At 36.7% G+C, this 14,209-nt stretch overlaps 2 protein-coding genes and 1 long non-coding RNA gene across 3 annotated transcripts; 2 read left to right on the top strand and 1 right to left on the bottom strand.

The window, feature by feature from the left end:
- Nucleotides 1-339: 339 nt before the first annotated feature.
- On the top strand, nucleotides 340-4,774 carry RUS3 (root UVB sensitive protein (Protein of unknown function, DUF647)). Its single transcript, XM_086589926.1, has 15 exons — nucleotides 340-497; nucleotides 579-636; nucleotides 700-759; nucleotides 838-876; nucleotides 952-1,014; nucleotides 1,113-1,169; nucleotides 1,310-1,373; nucleotides 2,081-2,164; nucleotides 2,296-2,378; nucleotides 2,486-2,615; nucleotides 3,047-3,139; nucleotides 3,702-3,840; nucleotides 3,910-3,950; nucleotides 4,028-4,215; nucleotides 4,325-4,774. The coding sequence occupies exons 1-15, from the start codon at nucleotides 397-399 to the stop codon at nucleotides 4,421-4,423; spliced, it is 1,299 nt and encodes a 432-aa protein (XP_086446052.1). The 5' UTR covers nucleotides 340-396; the 3' UTR covers nucleotides 4,424-4,774.
- Nucleotides 4,775-5,409: 635 nt separating this feature from the next.
- On the top strand, nucleotides 5,410-9,381 carry LOC147521993 (DNAJ heat shock N-terminal domain-containing protein). The gene is made up of 3 exons (XM_086589923.1): nucleotides 5,410-7,238; nucleotides 8,771-8,829; nucleotides 8,920-9,381. Exons 1-3 carry the CDS (start codon nucleotides 5,517-5,519, stop codon nucleotides 8,975-8,977), a joined length of 1,839 nt encoding a protein of 612 aa, XP_086446049.1. The 5' UTR covers nucleotides 5,410-5,516; the 3' UTR covers nucleotides 8,978-9,381.
- Nucleotides 9,382-10,154: 773 nt separating this feature from the next.
- LOC147521992 (uncharacterized) lies at nucleotides 10,155-11,314 on the bottom strand. The gene is made up of 4 exons (XR_015194824.1): nucleotides 11,007-11,314; nucleotides 10,799-10,925; nucleotides 10,516-10,682; nucleotides 10,155-10,431 (listed from the first exon to the last, which is right to left on the bottom strand). It is a non-coding gene; the product is annotated as an uncharacterized LOC147521992 (long non-coding RNA).
- Nucleotides 11,315-14,209: the final 2,895 nt, after the last annotated feature.

Below are 14,209 nucleotides of genomic sequence, written 5' to 3'. Positions count from 1 at the left end.
TTTCTAAATCCAAATCTCAAAAGATCTAAATCAAAATCCCAAACATTTTCGTTTTGGACTCACCCAGACCGTTGTGTGACCAACCGTTGTTTTGACAACTAATCCACTCCAAAGAAGTTGTTTAAGCCTAGGGTGTTCGAATTTTTGTTAGCAATATGTGAAATTCACATTGGTTTGGGAAGTGCCCAACACAAAACAACTTTTTTAGATCAACGACACATTTGTAATAATTATTTTTGTTTTTGGGTCACCAACACAATATGGGTCCGGACCCTCTTTTCGGTTGGGTTGAGACTTGAGAACAAACCAAATTACCAAAACCCAAACCGTTTTTTATCGGTTCTCAAAAAACCCATTGACAGGCCTCGTACTCGAAAAAAGAAAAAAGCAGTGAAGATGACGAGGATGATAATGGAAGAATGGAATGGATCGTCGTCAACAAAGCTTTCCAAAACAGCTGTCATAACTTCAACTCCATCTTCTCTCTCTCTCCAAAGGTCTCATTTCTCTAATTCTTTCTCCTTTTAACTTTACAACTATTTCATTTCTTTATTCTTTCTCTCTGTTTGTGATTTTAGATATGGTACTCGGTTCAATCAAGTTTCTAGCCGCATTCTCCAAGCTTTTGTACCCGAGGCAAGTTTGACTTTCTAAATTTGGTTGACATGTGTTGGGAATTCATTGGTTGTAATTTTGCAGGGATTTCCAACCAGTGTAACTCCAGATTATGTTACTTTTCAACTATGGGACTCCTTACAGGTAGTTAAATTGTTTACTCTTGTTACTGGTATATATATATTGTTTTTTTACTCACTGTTACAAGTTTTTTGAGATTAGGGGCTGTCAACTTATATACGTACAATGCTCTCTACTCAAGTAAGTCTTCCTACATTTCAATTACACGTACACTGTTTCAGCTTATTCATTGTGCGTTGGTGATATTTTTATTAGGCTCTGTTAAGCGCGATTGGTGTGGGTGAGAAATCAGCTACTGTTATCGGTGCTACATTTCAGGTGATGGAAACATTTGTGAAGTCTCTGCCATTTTTGTTTTATTTTTGGTTCTTGAATATCTTGAATGACGAGTGAGCTGGAAATGAGTTTTGTTGCAGTGGTTTTTGAGGGATTTTACTGGGATGCTTGGTGGTATCTTATTCACATTTTACCAGGTATTTTGCTACTTTCTTATATGATTGTACAAATCTAAATACATGCTCACTCTTTGGACGAAGTGGACCTTTTTAGTTTGCTCCATTGTCTGAACTGTAGTAGCTGATTGGTGAAATATATTTTAATGCTTTCTCCTCAGGGTTCTAGTCTGGATAGCAACGCTAAAATGTGGCGTTTAGTTGCCGACTTGATGAATGATCTCGGTATGTTACACATTGTTTTCAGTGAGGTGAAGAGTAGGAAACTGTGAATACAAGAATCATTCTTCATATGTTTGTATGTGTGTCAATAAGTTTAGTTTTAGCTTATTCCTAATATACTACTATCTCAAGTGTTTTTTGGTATATATTCTGCGACTGTTAACTTACTGAAAACCTTGTGAGGGACAAAGGATTGGTCTTCCTTAGTTGTCATATCGTGAATGACACTAAAAACTTATGTTTTTCTACTGCCATGACTTGCTTTAAATGGGAGAGCAACATGAATCGATTCTCTCTAGAGTCTATTGCAAAGCCTAGTAGCATCTATTTGACCTCTTTATAAAATGTGATAGCTGGAGTTTGGTGGTGAGGAATCGATCAGAATAAGAGTTGTATAAAGTTAGTATGATCATGTGAGTGATATATTAGCACTTAAATTTAGGATATGATTTTTGGAACATGAGGTTGTGGTAAATTGACATATGAGGAGTTCACGCTAAGAAACATACTAGGCGATAGATGATTGGTCAAGATTGTGGCTACGAGTCCTAAGACCATATGCATGCACTCCATCTCGACGATCAACCAAACGAGATCGCATGCTTTTGCTGTTCCACTCTTCATTTGTCAAAATGACATTTCTCCGTGTATATTCATAGAACTTCTTTCTATTTACTAAAAGTGATGCCGCTTTGTTACTGTGGGTGCAGGAATGTTAATGGACCTTGTTTCTCCTCTCTTCCCTTCAGCATTCATTTTTATAGTTTGCCTAGGAAGCATTTCAAGATCATTCAGTAAGCTTTGAAACTTTTGGTTTATACTTGCAAATGTTACTTTTCACTTTTGCTTATGTTGATTGGTAACTGTCAATGAAGTAATCACCAGTGCTTATGATTGATCTATTATACATTTTGTTCTTATTTAGCTGGCGTTGCAAGTGGGGCCACTAGAGCAGCTTTGACACAACATTTCTCACTTCAAAATAATGCGGCCGATATATCTGCCAAGGTTTGATTATGATAATGTGATATATTCTCTGATAATACTCTTGGAAGTTTCACTTGATTCTAATAGAGACAATAATCCCAGAAACTCGTTCTTGCATGTTTTGATAGGAAGGAAGTCAGGAGACTCTGGCAACAATGACTGGAATGGTATTGGGAATGCTTCTTGCTCACATAACCATGGGACATCCGCTCAGTATTTGGGTCTCTTTTTTGTCTCTCACTGTTTTTCATATGTATGGTAAGTTTTGCTTCATCTTCTACCCAGATGAGCTTATGGTTCTTAGTTGTGCATACATTTCCTTTTTCCTTGTAGTAATGATGAAGATTTCCAGACGTTCAATAATTAAGTACCAGAAAAGGGTTTTTTATTATTTTATTATTTTTATTTTTTTAAGTAAATAAATACATGTAGGGTGTTTCGTTCAGCAAAAAATTCCATTTTCACTAGTATCTCTCTTGTCCTCTGTGTTACCATTCTTGAGTATTTCGTTGGGTACAAGCAAGCATTTAAGTGAAGTGTCTGACTTTCGTGATCTTCTTGTGAGGTCTAGACACTTGACACATAAGACGATTGGTATTTTTTAACTATATCTGATCAAGGATAAAATATGTACTCTGCTTCTTAGTAAACACACGTGTTGTCTAAATCTGGCTTGTTTCCTTATGCAGCAAACTATAGAGCTGTTTGTTGCCTTTCCCTGACAACATTGAATGCTGAAAGGTGCTTGATTCTTCTGCAGCATTTTATGCAATCTGGTCAAGGTGACCCTTTAAGGCCCATTTACTCTTTTTTCTTCTTATATTATCCGTTTCACAGATATTTTGATGATAACTTTTTAAGTTTCAGCAAACAAGTTAGTCTAAGGCAGTATACGTATGTTTGACCAATTACTTAAAAAATAGAGATCTCAAGTTAATATGCCTAAAAGAGTACGAAACTTTCATGGGTTTTACCAGCCAACTGAAAAGCTCATCAAGGCCGATGACTATTAAATAAAATGACCACAGTAGCTCTTCTAAACTTGGATCACGCTTAGGAGAGACTGGCATTCCTATCTCTCTGGCCAACACAGCCACACACTGACCGAGTTATATCATTTCTCATATGACTGAAACATTTTATCTCTCTAGTATAAAATGCACTAGACTTAACTGGAGCTTAAAATAACTTGCTCTTAAACATTTTTCTCAGACGTTTCTTCTCTGGTCTGGATCAAAGCTTCATAGATTTATCGCCTATTTGTATCACTAATAGTTAGAAATAGAAATATAGTGTAAACCTATACCTTTTTTATTATATTCATATATCTGGACCGCTTGTCAGTCCTTTCTCCACAGCAGGTTTCAGAAGTGGAGCATATTTTACCTTTGTGGGCAAGCTCTTGGTGCTCTAAGACTTCTAAATGGATCCACAGAAAGATACGCATGGGTGTGAGGGTTTCCTCACTTGGCCACTCGGAAATGTGAGTTATAAACTTAGTGCTGCTTATGACTCCTCCACAGGACTGATGATTCATGTACTTGGCTCACAGGAAAGACCTCTTTGATGCGGCATGTTCTCATTACAAGAAAGGTTGGCATTATTTGTTTATATAGTAGTTTGATTCTAAAGTCAAAAGTTTAATCTTATTTAGTTCTTAATTTGTGCAGTGAAGTACTTGCTGATGGAGAGGGAAGGTGTTATCAGCGTTGTAGTGCATAAGGAATCAACAGCTGCAGATGTCTTGCAATCGTATGTGCATGCACTTGTGTTGGGAAGTTTTATAAGCAAACCCAGTTCCTCACACGCTGAGAGCCGCGTTTGGATGGATAAAAACTATGAAGTTTTCATCACAAAGGTAAACGATATTCGTAGTGCAAATTGCTATAGAAACTATGATACTGCACTCGACTTTCATTCGCTATTACCTGTAAACAATATTTCTTCTGTATTTGCTTGTTATGCAGCTGCAATCGTCTGGATGGAAAACAGAGCGCCTTCTAGCTTCTTCAATTACTTGGAAAGCAAATTGGACTTTTGGCCCTTCGGATGACAAGAACAAGTAGGAATACTGATATATTGCTGAACAAGTGCCAAAGAAAAGGATCATCACTCTATATATAGAACTAGAGAGTTGTATTGCATGCTGAACTTCTATGATGCTGTAGTAATGGAAATCTCGCAGAAACAATGGATCTTTCTGTGCTATAAAGTGTGGTAGTCAACAAGGTGAGGATCTGCATAAGCATTGTAAAGGAAATCACATCCGAAGGAATGCATTTGCTTCTGGCGGTAATCATCATCTATGTAATAGGCATTCTGGACTCAAAGGAAACAAGCAAACAAATGGAGACTGCAGAGTTGATGATTATATGACTTTAAATCTTCAATACTATGCAGAGTTGTTTTCTCCTCAAGACAACTTATTCCTGTGTACGCCGCATAGATATGAGTTCTCATAATTTTCATATCTTTGCCACTAAATATTTTTGAAAACTTAATACTTCCCAATGAAACTATCGTTCAGAAAGATGACAGCAACACCGAGTCAAATAGTTTAGGACTTTAGAGCATCTTTAATGGTGAGATTTGAAAAACACAAATTTTTTTTTAGCAAACCAATACCAAACCAAATAAACACTAGACAATTTCAGTGGAAACATCAAAGAGTGAGCACCAAATGTACGCGGTGTTTTCAAAACCGTGCCAAATAAAGCTATTTTTTTGTTTAGAAATGAGAAAGTTTTTTTCCCCACGCGGTGTTGGGAGGCGCGCGATGTTTCAAACACCCAGTTCATTTGGTTCAGTACCAAAGCAAACACTAATCAGATGATTTGGTGTTTGGCTTAGTATTCAAGAGGTCTCACCATTAAAGATGAAAAACACCAAATTTTAAAAAAATTAGTGTTTGGTGTTTAAGAGTTCTCACCATTAAAAATTAGTACAGACCCAAACTGTTAAATTGATGGAATTGTTGTCGAATACTGAATACTAAACACACACGCAGTCTTTATCAAAAAAACACACACACGCGCATGACTCTATTTTGGCACATAAAAACTGTTACTTTACCGCAAACTGTTTATAAAACGTTTTCTTCTCAAAAGAAAAGAAAAGAAAACCCTACCAACGTCAAAATTGAACCTGATCGAAAAAACAATGGCATCAGAAAAAAGATGCCACTACGAAATACTAAACATAAGCCGAGACTCAACCCAAGAAGAAATCCGGTCGGCTTATAAAAAACTAGCCCTCCAACGCCACCCAGACAAATTAATCCAAACCGGAATACCCCCGGACCAAGCCACCTCAGCATTTCAAGAATTAGTCAACGCCTACGAAGTCCTCTCCGACCCACGTGAACGTGCTTGGTACGATTCACACCGTTCTCAAATCCTATTTGCCGATACGAAATCTTCGAAATCTTCTGGCCCGGTGCCTGATTTGTTTTCCTATTTCTCAAATTCTGTTTTTTCAGGGTTTGGGAATAGTGGTAAAGGCTTTTATAAAGTGTATAGTGATGTATTTAATAAAATTTATAATCAAGAAGTTATGTTTGTTAGGAAATTAGGATTAGGGGAGGAGAGTGTTAGGGTGGCACCTTTGATGGGGGACTTGAAAAGTGATTATGAGCAGGTGACCGCGTTTTATAGTTATTGGCTTGGGTTTGTTAGTGTGATGGATTTTTGTTGGGTGGATGAGTATGATGTAATGGCGGGACCGAATAGGAAATCTAGGAGAGTAATGGAAGAGGAGAATAAGAAGGTCAGGAAGAAGGCTAGGAAAGAGTATAATGAGACGGTACGTGGGTTAGCGGAGTTTGTTAAGAAGAGGGATAAGAGGGTAATTGATATGCAAATAAAACGGACGTTGGAGATGGAGAAAAGGAAGGAGGAGGAGAAGAAGAGGAAGAAGGAAGCGCAAAGAGTGAAGTTGGAGAAAGCAAGGTTGTATGAAGAGCCGGAGTGGGCCAAAGTGGAGGAAAGTGAGATTGTGTTTGAGGAAGAAGAGGAGGATGAGAAGAAAGGTGATGGAAAAGAGTTGTATTGTGTTGTTTGTAGTAAGAAGTTTAAGTCTGATAAGCAGTGGAAGAATCATGAGCAGTCGAAGAAGCATAGGGAGAAGGTTGCAGAGTATAGAGATACATTTGAGAGTGAAGAAGAGGAAGAGGAAGAAGATGGAGAAGTGGAAGAGTTGGGTGGTTATGTAGACGACGATGATACTGATTTTGGTCCTTCCGCACCCTTGGACAATGCCATGGATGATTTGCGTGAGAAATTTGAAAATGATATTGGTTTTCAGGAAGACAAAAATGGGTATGGAAATCCTTCAAGTGATGGAGAAGGAACTGTAGTGTCTGATACTGTAAATGGGGATGAGGCCACTGATGAGGAATTACGTCTCAAAACAATGGCTTCAGGGCGCAAGAACAGAAAGAAGGCAGTCACAAAGCGCCAACCTGAGCCATATCTTGACGAAATTCATGCAAGCACTGAAAATGAAGAAATGGATTTGATGGGAAATAACAGTCGGAGAAATGCTCGTAAAAGCCGAGCTGCCAAGAAAGAGGGTGTCAGGAAATCCAAAGAGGAACCAATGAGGGCTGAAATGGGTAGAGGTACTGAAAAAGCAAGCCCTAATTCTAATGGTGATGATGTTCAAAGCAGGGAAGATAGTTCACATGCACCCGATTCGATGTCTGAGGAGGCTGATCTTGACAAAAGAAGGGATCCCCTATTAGACCAAAATCAAAAGGTTACAAAGCAAAGAGTTAACAAGAAAGATACTGGAAAAGGAGGTGCGCATACGAGAGCGAAAGATAGTGGAAAAGAAGATTCAAGCACCAAAGCGAAAAACACATCCAAAGGAAAGAAACAAAAGGTAAGAACATTTTATTAGTATTACCATATGTTGTAGGTATTACAATTTAAGTAGTAGGACTCTTTGTTGAGCTCTTTCTGTGTTCCTTTAAAGTGTATTTTGTTGTGATAGTTTTTTATTTCTGTTTTCTTGTAAACAACTTCATCCGCCTTGCTCTCTCCCAAGACATTACACCGGCTACTAAAAAGAAGCATACACAGATACACACATGCACATGGTCTTACGAGTAAACATTGTATGTCTTAAAGACAGACTCGTTTCAACTTTGGAACACTTTAAGTTCAAGGTGCCAGACTACCTGTTCTTTGTGGCAATATTGCATTGAATGTTAAGAATTCCTTCTACTGATTCCTATGTAGATGTTACTAGTTACTACTCAAGGCGTCTATGCAATGGAACACTTATCTATTTAACGCAGACAAATCATTGTTTACATGTTTCTAAACAAAATGTGGTGTGGACATTGATGCTAATCTTCAGGGCACTCCCAAAAAAGAAAAAAAACCCATCCCATCCCTGCGATAGTTACAACCATATTCCCCTAAAACCCTTAAATCCCTGCTGAAGGTGGGTTTTGATTGCAAGACCTCGGGGCCCAAGGCTTGACCAGTGGGCCACTGGACACCATCAAGTAATTCAGAATAGGCTAATCAATGCCATCTTTTGACACGTAGGATGGCTAGTTATTTCATCATTTCTATGGGCAAGTGAAGATCTTCATAATTTGCAATTGTCATAGTATCTTCATTAGTAATTGCACAGAAAGAATGTAAGGATTTCTTATTCCTCCAAGGACGTCATGAGTGGTCATATGGTCCTCACTAGTATGTCCCAGTTTGAGTGTTTGCAACTAGATACTCATCCAACTTGGATTATAGGTGTAGGGTTATCGTTTAGAGAAGTTGTCCACTTCACTAACATTTATAGTGCATAGAGTATATGAGCTAGGATCTGATGGATTTCGGTTGATCTTCATCATCAGTTGTCATTTTGCCATTATTTTGAGGGCGCTTCGTCAAAATGTGGATAAGGTGAAGGAGCTTGTATATGTGCTGTTATTTCTAGTATGGTTAACATACGCTGTTATCTCTAGTATGGACAGTAAACTTTATGATCATGTTGTGGCTTCATTGCTGATCTGATAATAATGTTTAATTGCTGTTATATTTTCTTTTTATTACGTCACGATAACAATAATGAAATCGTCCTTTACTTCATATGTGTTGTTATTGTTTTGTCTCATTCTCCAATACTGTACTTAATAGTTATCCTTTTCTTGATCCCATATAGTGGTTGTGTAGATGTTGTGGTATCCATTTCTTGTTAAAACCAGAATTAGGTACATGTTGTTTAATAGGTTCAGATACGAATATATGAAAGATCTGGAATTTCTACAGGACTAATAACCTGCAAGCTGAATTTCAAAAACTATTAATCTGTTTGAACGTACTATGATTTCATTATTTTCTCTGCATGAAGTTTTGCGATATGATGTCTAATTCAATTTTCACTTTTTCTTGCCCCCTACACAGGCAACTTTGAAAAACAATGATCATTCATGTGAAACCTGTGGAGAGAGCTTTGAATCAAAGTACTCCTTTTTTCCTATAAACAACTTTAACAATTTATAAATTCCTTTGCTTTGAAGTATAAATCCAACATTGTACCACTCCTGTTGCAGGAATAGGCTGCATAGGCATTTGGGTGACACAGGACATGCTTCACTTAAATCTAGATAGTGTCTTACTCTCATTGTATCACATGAGAGTGAAGGCTTCATTTAAGAATATAATTTATGGGGACAGAATGGATACAGCCAGCAAGAGTAGAAGCATGACGGATAGGATTGTGTTTGATGCGGACATAATAGCAGAAAACAGAGAAAAGCAGTCAGAGAAGAAGAAGAGTTGGGCAAACAATTTTTGGTTGGTGAGCCATAGTTGTAATGGGTTTTCAAGTGAGGGGAATTTACACAATGATCTCATAGTTGTGTTAGTCTTTAAACATTTTTTGCGTATTGCAGTCCCTTGTTGTTACAGATGATCGAATAAGGAAAAAAGAATAACAACACACGGTTTGTTGTCTACAACTGTAATGAAAAGATATTACAAGAATTTTAAAGCTAGATGTATTGCTTCACCAATACTTTTCCGCAGTGTGTTGAAGTAGCAGTTTAAGCTGCGCAAACTGCAGATATTCCATAAAGCTTTTGTGCAAACATGAAACATTACCCTCATTCTGCAGTAGATGTGTACTTTCACGGTTTCACCAATTCTTTAATAAAGGAAACGTACTGTAGTAGTGAATAAACTACGATCAAGTCTAGCTCAAATTATTTATCTCGACTCATGTATCCAAGGTATTATTGGTACATTTTATAGTATGCACAATCTTTTTACATGACTCGAGATAATCTTTTTGTGTATCTCAAATTGTACATGTATCCATGACCACAAAAAGTCCACCCACTTCAGAAGCATCTCAAATTGTGTTGGTTATTTGGTGTGGGACTCTGGGTATATTTGTGCACAAATAAGGCAGTAAATGGTCTTTGTGAATTGTGAAGAACTATAATATTTGATCTCGTCCCCTCAAGCAACAGACGGTGTGAAGATGGAAGTCTTTGATTGTAAACATAAGGTGATTGGCCATGGTGACATGGCTTTGTTTTAATGCTGACACATTGCTTAGCCAAATATATTTGCAGCTGGCACACTAGAAGTTTAAACTTTAAAGAGCATGAATTTGATATGCCCATTAACATGAAAAAATAAGAGAATTCCCCTCTCATTATTAGTTAATAAAAGCCCGGACGCCACTTAAAATGTTTAACTTAAAAGGTAAGGCTCGTTTAAAAGTGCATTCGAAGCCTAGGTGGAGGTGTAATTTTACACCCCATTGGAAAAAAAATGAAGATTTTCCATCGAAAAGACCTTGTGGAGTCTATGACCTGAAAATTCAGAGTCAATCATTTCTACAGAGTAGAATATATCACGAAGAAAATAAATGGAAAAAGGAGAAAAGGTATATCAGCAAGTGTCACAGAAATTACAATAACCCAAAAATGTCACAGAAATTTCAAAGATGCAGGTATCATTCACCAGGAAACCCCTCGACTGGTCATTCAGCTCCTCAATTGGCAAAACATCGTTTGCTGTTAATCGGGAGGTGTTTAAGCCGAACCGGCCAGTACCTTGCCGTCCATTGAACAAAAAAGTCAGTGATGCATTAAGAAGCTCAACTGATGCGTAGCAATAAATTAACTAATCATACGTACAAACTATTAAAGACTTGTGATTTCCATGAACTTGGTCTCTGATAGTGGTGGTCCACTGTACATACACTTCTTTGTCAAGAGGAAGTCCAGATTTGAGCGCACCCATAGCCAAACACAGGCTTTTATTCTTAAATATCCCCTCACCTTTTGGATAAACCAGCAGATTCCTGAAGAAAGGAACTCGCTGTATCAATGATCAATCACACTTATTTGAAACTGTATCAAGTTTTATAATGCAACTCCTAAAAGATTACATATGATGGCAGTCATGTAACGTACTTACCATTTGTAATTTCCAGTGTCTAACCAGTTGCATGAAATAAACGGCACGTTTATCTTGGACCATCCGTGGATTTCCCATGTACATGTCAAAGAAATCGGTTCTTGAATTTCAGTTCACACCTTATAAACTGATGAAAGAAGAATCTTTTTACACACTAGCAAAGAATGCTAAATAAATGTAATTTGATGAGATTTAAATAATTTGATACCTTTATTAGATGGTATTGGAGTAGCCGATGAGACCCTCAATTTTTTCGTTCCGCTTTGGCTTGTCATCCCGAAGTAGAGGTCAACAATACCCTCAATTTCAGTACTGCAAAACCTTTGGCGGCTCTGGCTTAAACCCATCTATATCTCCAAATTCCCATGAGGTCAACATTCAAGTGACTCAACAAAACCCTTTACGATTCTGTCTCACCATATCCTATGGTAACTACGTACCCCTCCTTGAATATAAAAAAGTTTCTAGACTCTACAATTTTGAAACTCTAAAACCGTGGTAGACTCCAGCAGTCCCAACTAATACACATTAACATGGCATCATATTACATGGTCGTTTGAAAAAACTTGGGATTGACGGCCGAAAATTGGAGCCAATTTTTTTGGAAAATAAGAAATTTCAGTACGATATTTTGGTAATGACATTCTCCGTGGCATCCCAGATCATCCTTGTAACAACTCAGGACTTAAATGCATGCCGTTTGATTCATATAAACTTTTGAAATTGTTGACTAAAATGAAATCTAAATTGAACCTCATTCTTTAAACAAGAGGATCGCACTTTTCTTTTTTCTGCTTTAAGCATGCATCTAGAACAAGAAACGGGACAACATTTGCTCAGGAGTATATGCGCACACTTTGGCATGACAATCTCGGTCAATAAAAATAGGGAGCCAAAGAATTGATTGGCTAATTTCAGATATGATTTAGTTTGTTCTGGACTTCTGGCCATGTTGATTATCAACATGCATGTTCAATACAGAGCAGTCCAGCGCTGTCCAGGGTTCTAAAAGGTTGCAGAAGGGTAAAGGAGTTGGAAGAAATATTATGCTTCTGTGACACAACACAACTATGAAGTACTTACCATTGGTAATCCCCGTTGGTAATCCCCGGTGTTGAAACATTTGGAGACAATAGGCTGGTCATTTGTCTTGGACCAATTCTGGATTGTCAACGTATATGTTACCGAGATGGGTTCTTGCAATTGCGGACACTCCCTGTAAACTGAAATAAAACAATCATGCATAATGCCTCACAAGTTATTATTAAAGTGCATGTATGGCAAAATTTTGACAGAACAATCTAAAATAATTACATGTGGTTTGTTAGCAAACAATTTATAACAATTAAAACTTTATACTACTGAATCTACCCGGGTCTTCTATTAAAAAAGAAAATTTTAACATTTTCTTCTAATTAAAATGGAAATCTTTATTTTATTAAAACGAGAATCACACTTCTAAATTAAATCAATTTTTATAATAGGATCCTTTCTCCAACTAAAAACGATTTGTACTAGAAAATTTCTATATATGTTAGAAAATTTCTATATATGTAGTAATGATTATTGAACAAATTTTCCAAAAGCCCATGCATGTGCCTATTTTCTAGTATCTTAATATTAATTAAAGCTCAAATGTATTTTTAAAGCTCTATTAAAATTTCACATCATCTCCTATTAAAATAGATATTCTTTTCCTGTTGAAAAGGAAAATTTTAGCACTTCTAAATTAAAACGACAGTCATTCTCCTACTAAAACGAGAATCACACTTCTAAAATAAAGTCATCTATTTAAATGGAAATTTCTCACCTGCTAAAACGTAAATCACACTTCTAGATTAAATCAACATGATCCCTACATACCCTTATTAAGGGGTTATTAAAGCTTCCAATTAATGGGCTTTAATTAAGATAAATTCCAAAATAACGATGCATATATGCATGGCCATACAAACTAGTATTCAATTATAATGTAGCGTCTAAATTTAAATTTAGGTTAAATTTTAATTAAATTAGAAACATAAAATTCATACGAAAAAATAACCTAGAAATAAATACAGCTTAGCTTCCGAAAAATCGTCTAAGAATGCCAATTTAAAGTTATATTTAAGGGATTTAAAACCCTTGATCGGATTACTATTATTAACACGGCAATTCCATTAATTAGTCCCTTGGTGAAATATTTTCATAGCACCAAGCATTTGACATAAGCATGAAGAAACAAGAAAAATATATTTTTGATGCATTATTATATACTGAAGACAAATCTAATAATGGAGTGAGAGACATGATAGTACCTTGTGGGTTTTTTTCAGATGCAGATGCATCTTCATCTCTCATGTCCGCTATGTTGTAAGTAAACATCACAGCTTTAGTGTTGTTAAAGACATCTTCTTTGACGTTACCAATTTTTTCCACGTCTTGAACATCTTCATGACTGATGAGAACAAACGTGTTATTCATATTCAATCCCGATTGTGATTCACAATTCCCTTGGTCTTCCATGATAAACAATGAGTCCAAACTCCAAACTCCAAACTCCAAACACAGTTTAGAGGAGAAAAAGTTTCTTTATATGTATGAGAAAAAGTTTCTTGGAAAGGAAGTCAAGGAGTCCAAGAAATACATCTCAACTTCGAATGAACGCATTGATTCCCAGCCCATGGATCAATTTAGCCGTCTTAGGGGATTCGATTAAATTAGAAAGAGGAGTCTCATCTAAATTAGTGAATAGCATGGAATCTCCAGTGTGTGGAACAACATATAGGAGTCGTTAACCAAAATAGTGTTTCTTCATATTGTGAACAAACGGCAAGAAACTGAGGTTATTCTGTACATCAAAATATCTAGTCATTTATATAGTGCTTCATCTTCACCTTCCCTTTGTTAAACTTTCTTTTTTCCTTTACTTTTCAAGTTAATAATTTGTACCAATTATTGTTTCGTCATTGTTTGTCGGAGAATTCAAAATACAATTTCGATATCTGGTAGACGTCACAGAACAGTGAATACACACCATGAAGATAATTCCGATGGCCAGAGTAATTTGTTGATATTGTTTAAACTTCCTACCAATTCGTTAGTGTGTTTTATGTGTGCATCGAAGACTTGTTATGACTTAAACGAAATCCTAGCTTCATTGACTTGCATCTGCTTAGTGCTTTGTCTAAGCCCAATATCTTCATCCTTCATGAGAAGGAAAAAACAGACGACGCCTTAATGAGTTTAACTTTGTTAGAACAGGAAAAAACAGATGTGGAAAGCCACAAAGATTCAAGTGGGGGTGTAGAGGCCGGATAGCGAAAAAGGAATTTGGATTCATCATTCAATGCAAGAAATGTTCTTGTCCTTAAGAAATTATACAATGTTATATGATATCATCTATGAGGTTGTAGGAACGGTTGGTGATGA

This window comes from Coptis chinensis, chromosome 1 (assembly GCF_015680905.1).
Source record: "Coptis chinensis isolate HL-2020 chromosome 1, ASM1568090v1, whole genome shotgun sequence".
Taxonomy (NCBI): Eukaryota; Viridiplantae; Streptophyta; class Magnoliopsida; order Ranunculales; family Ranunculaceae; genus Coptis; species Coptis chinensis.
Note: the sequence above shows the minus strand (reverse complement) of the source record. Positions and strands in the feature narration are given on the sequence as shown.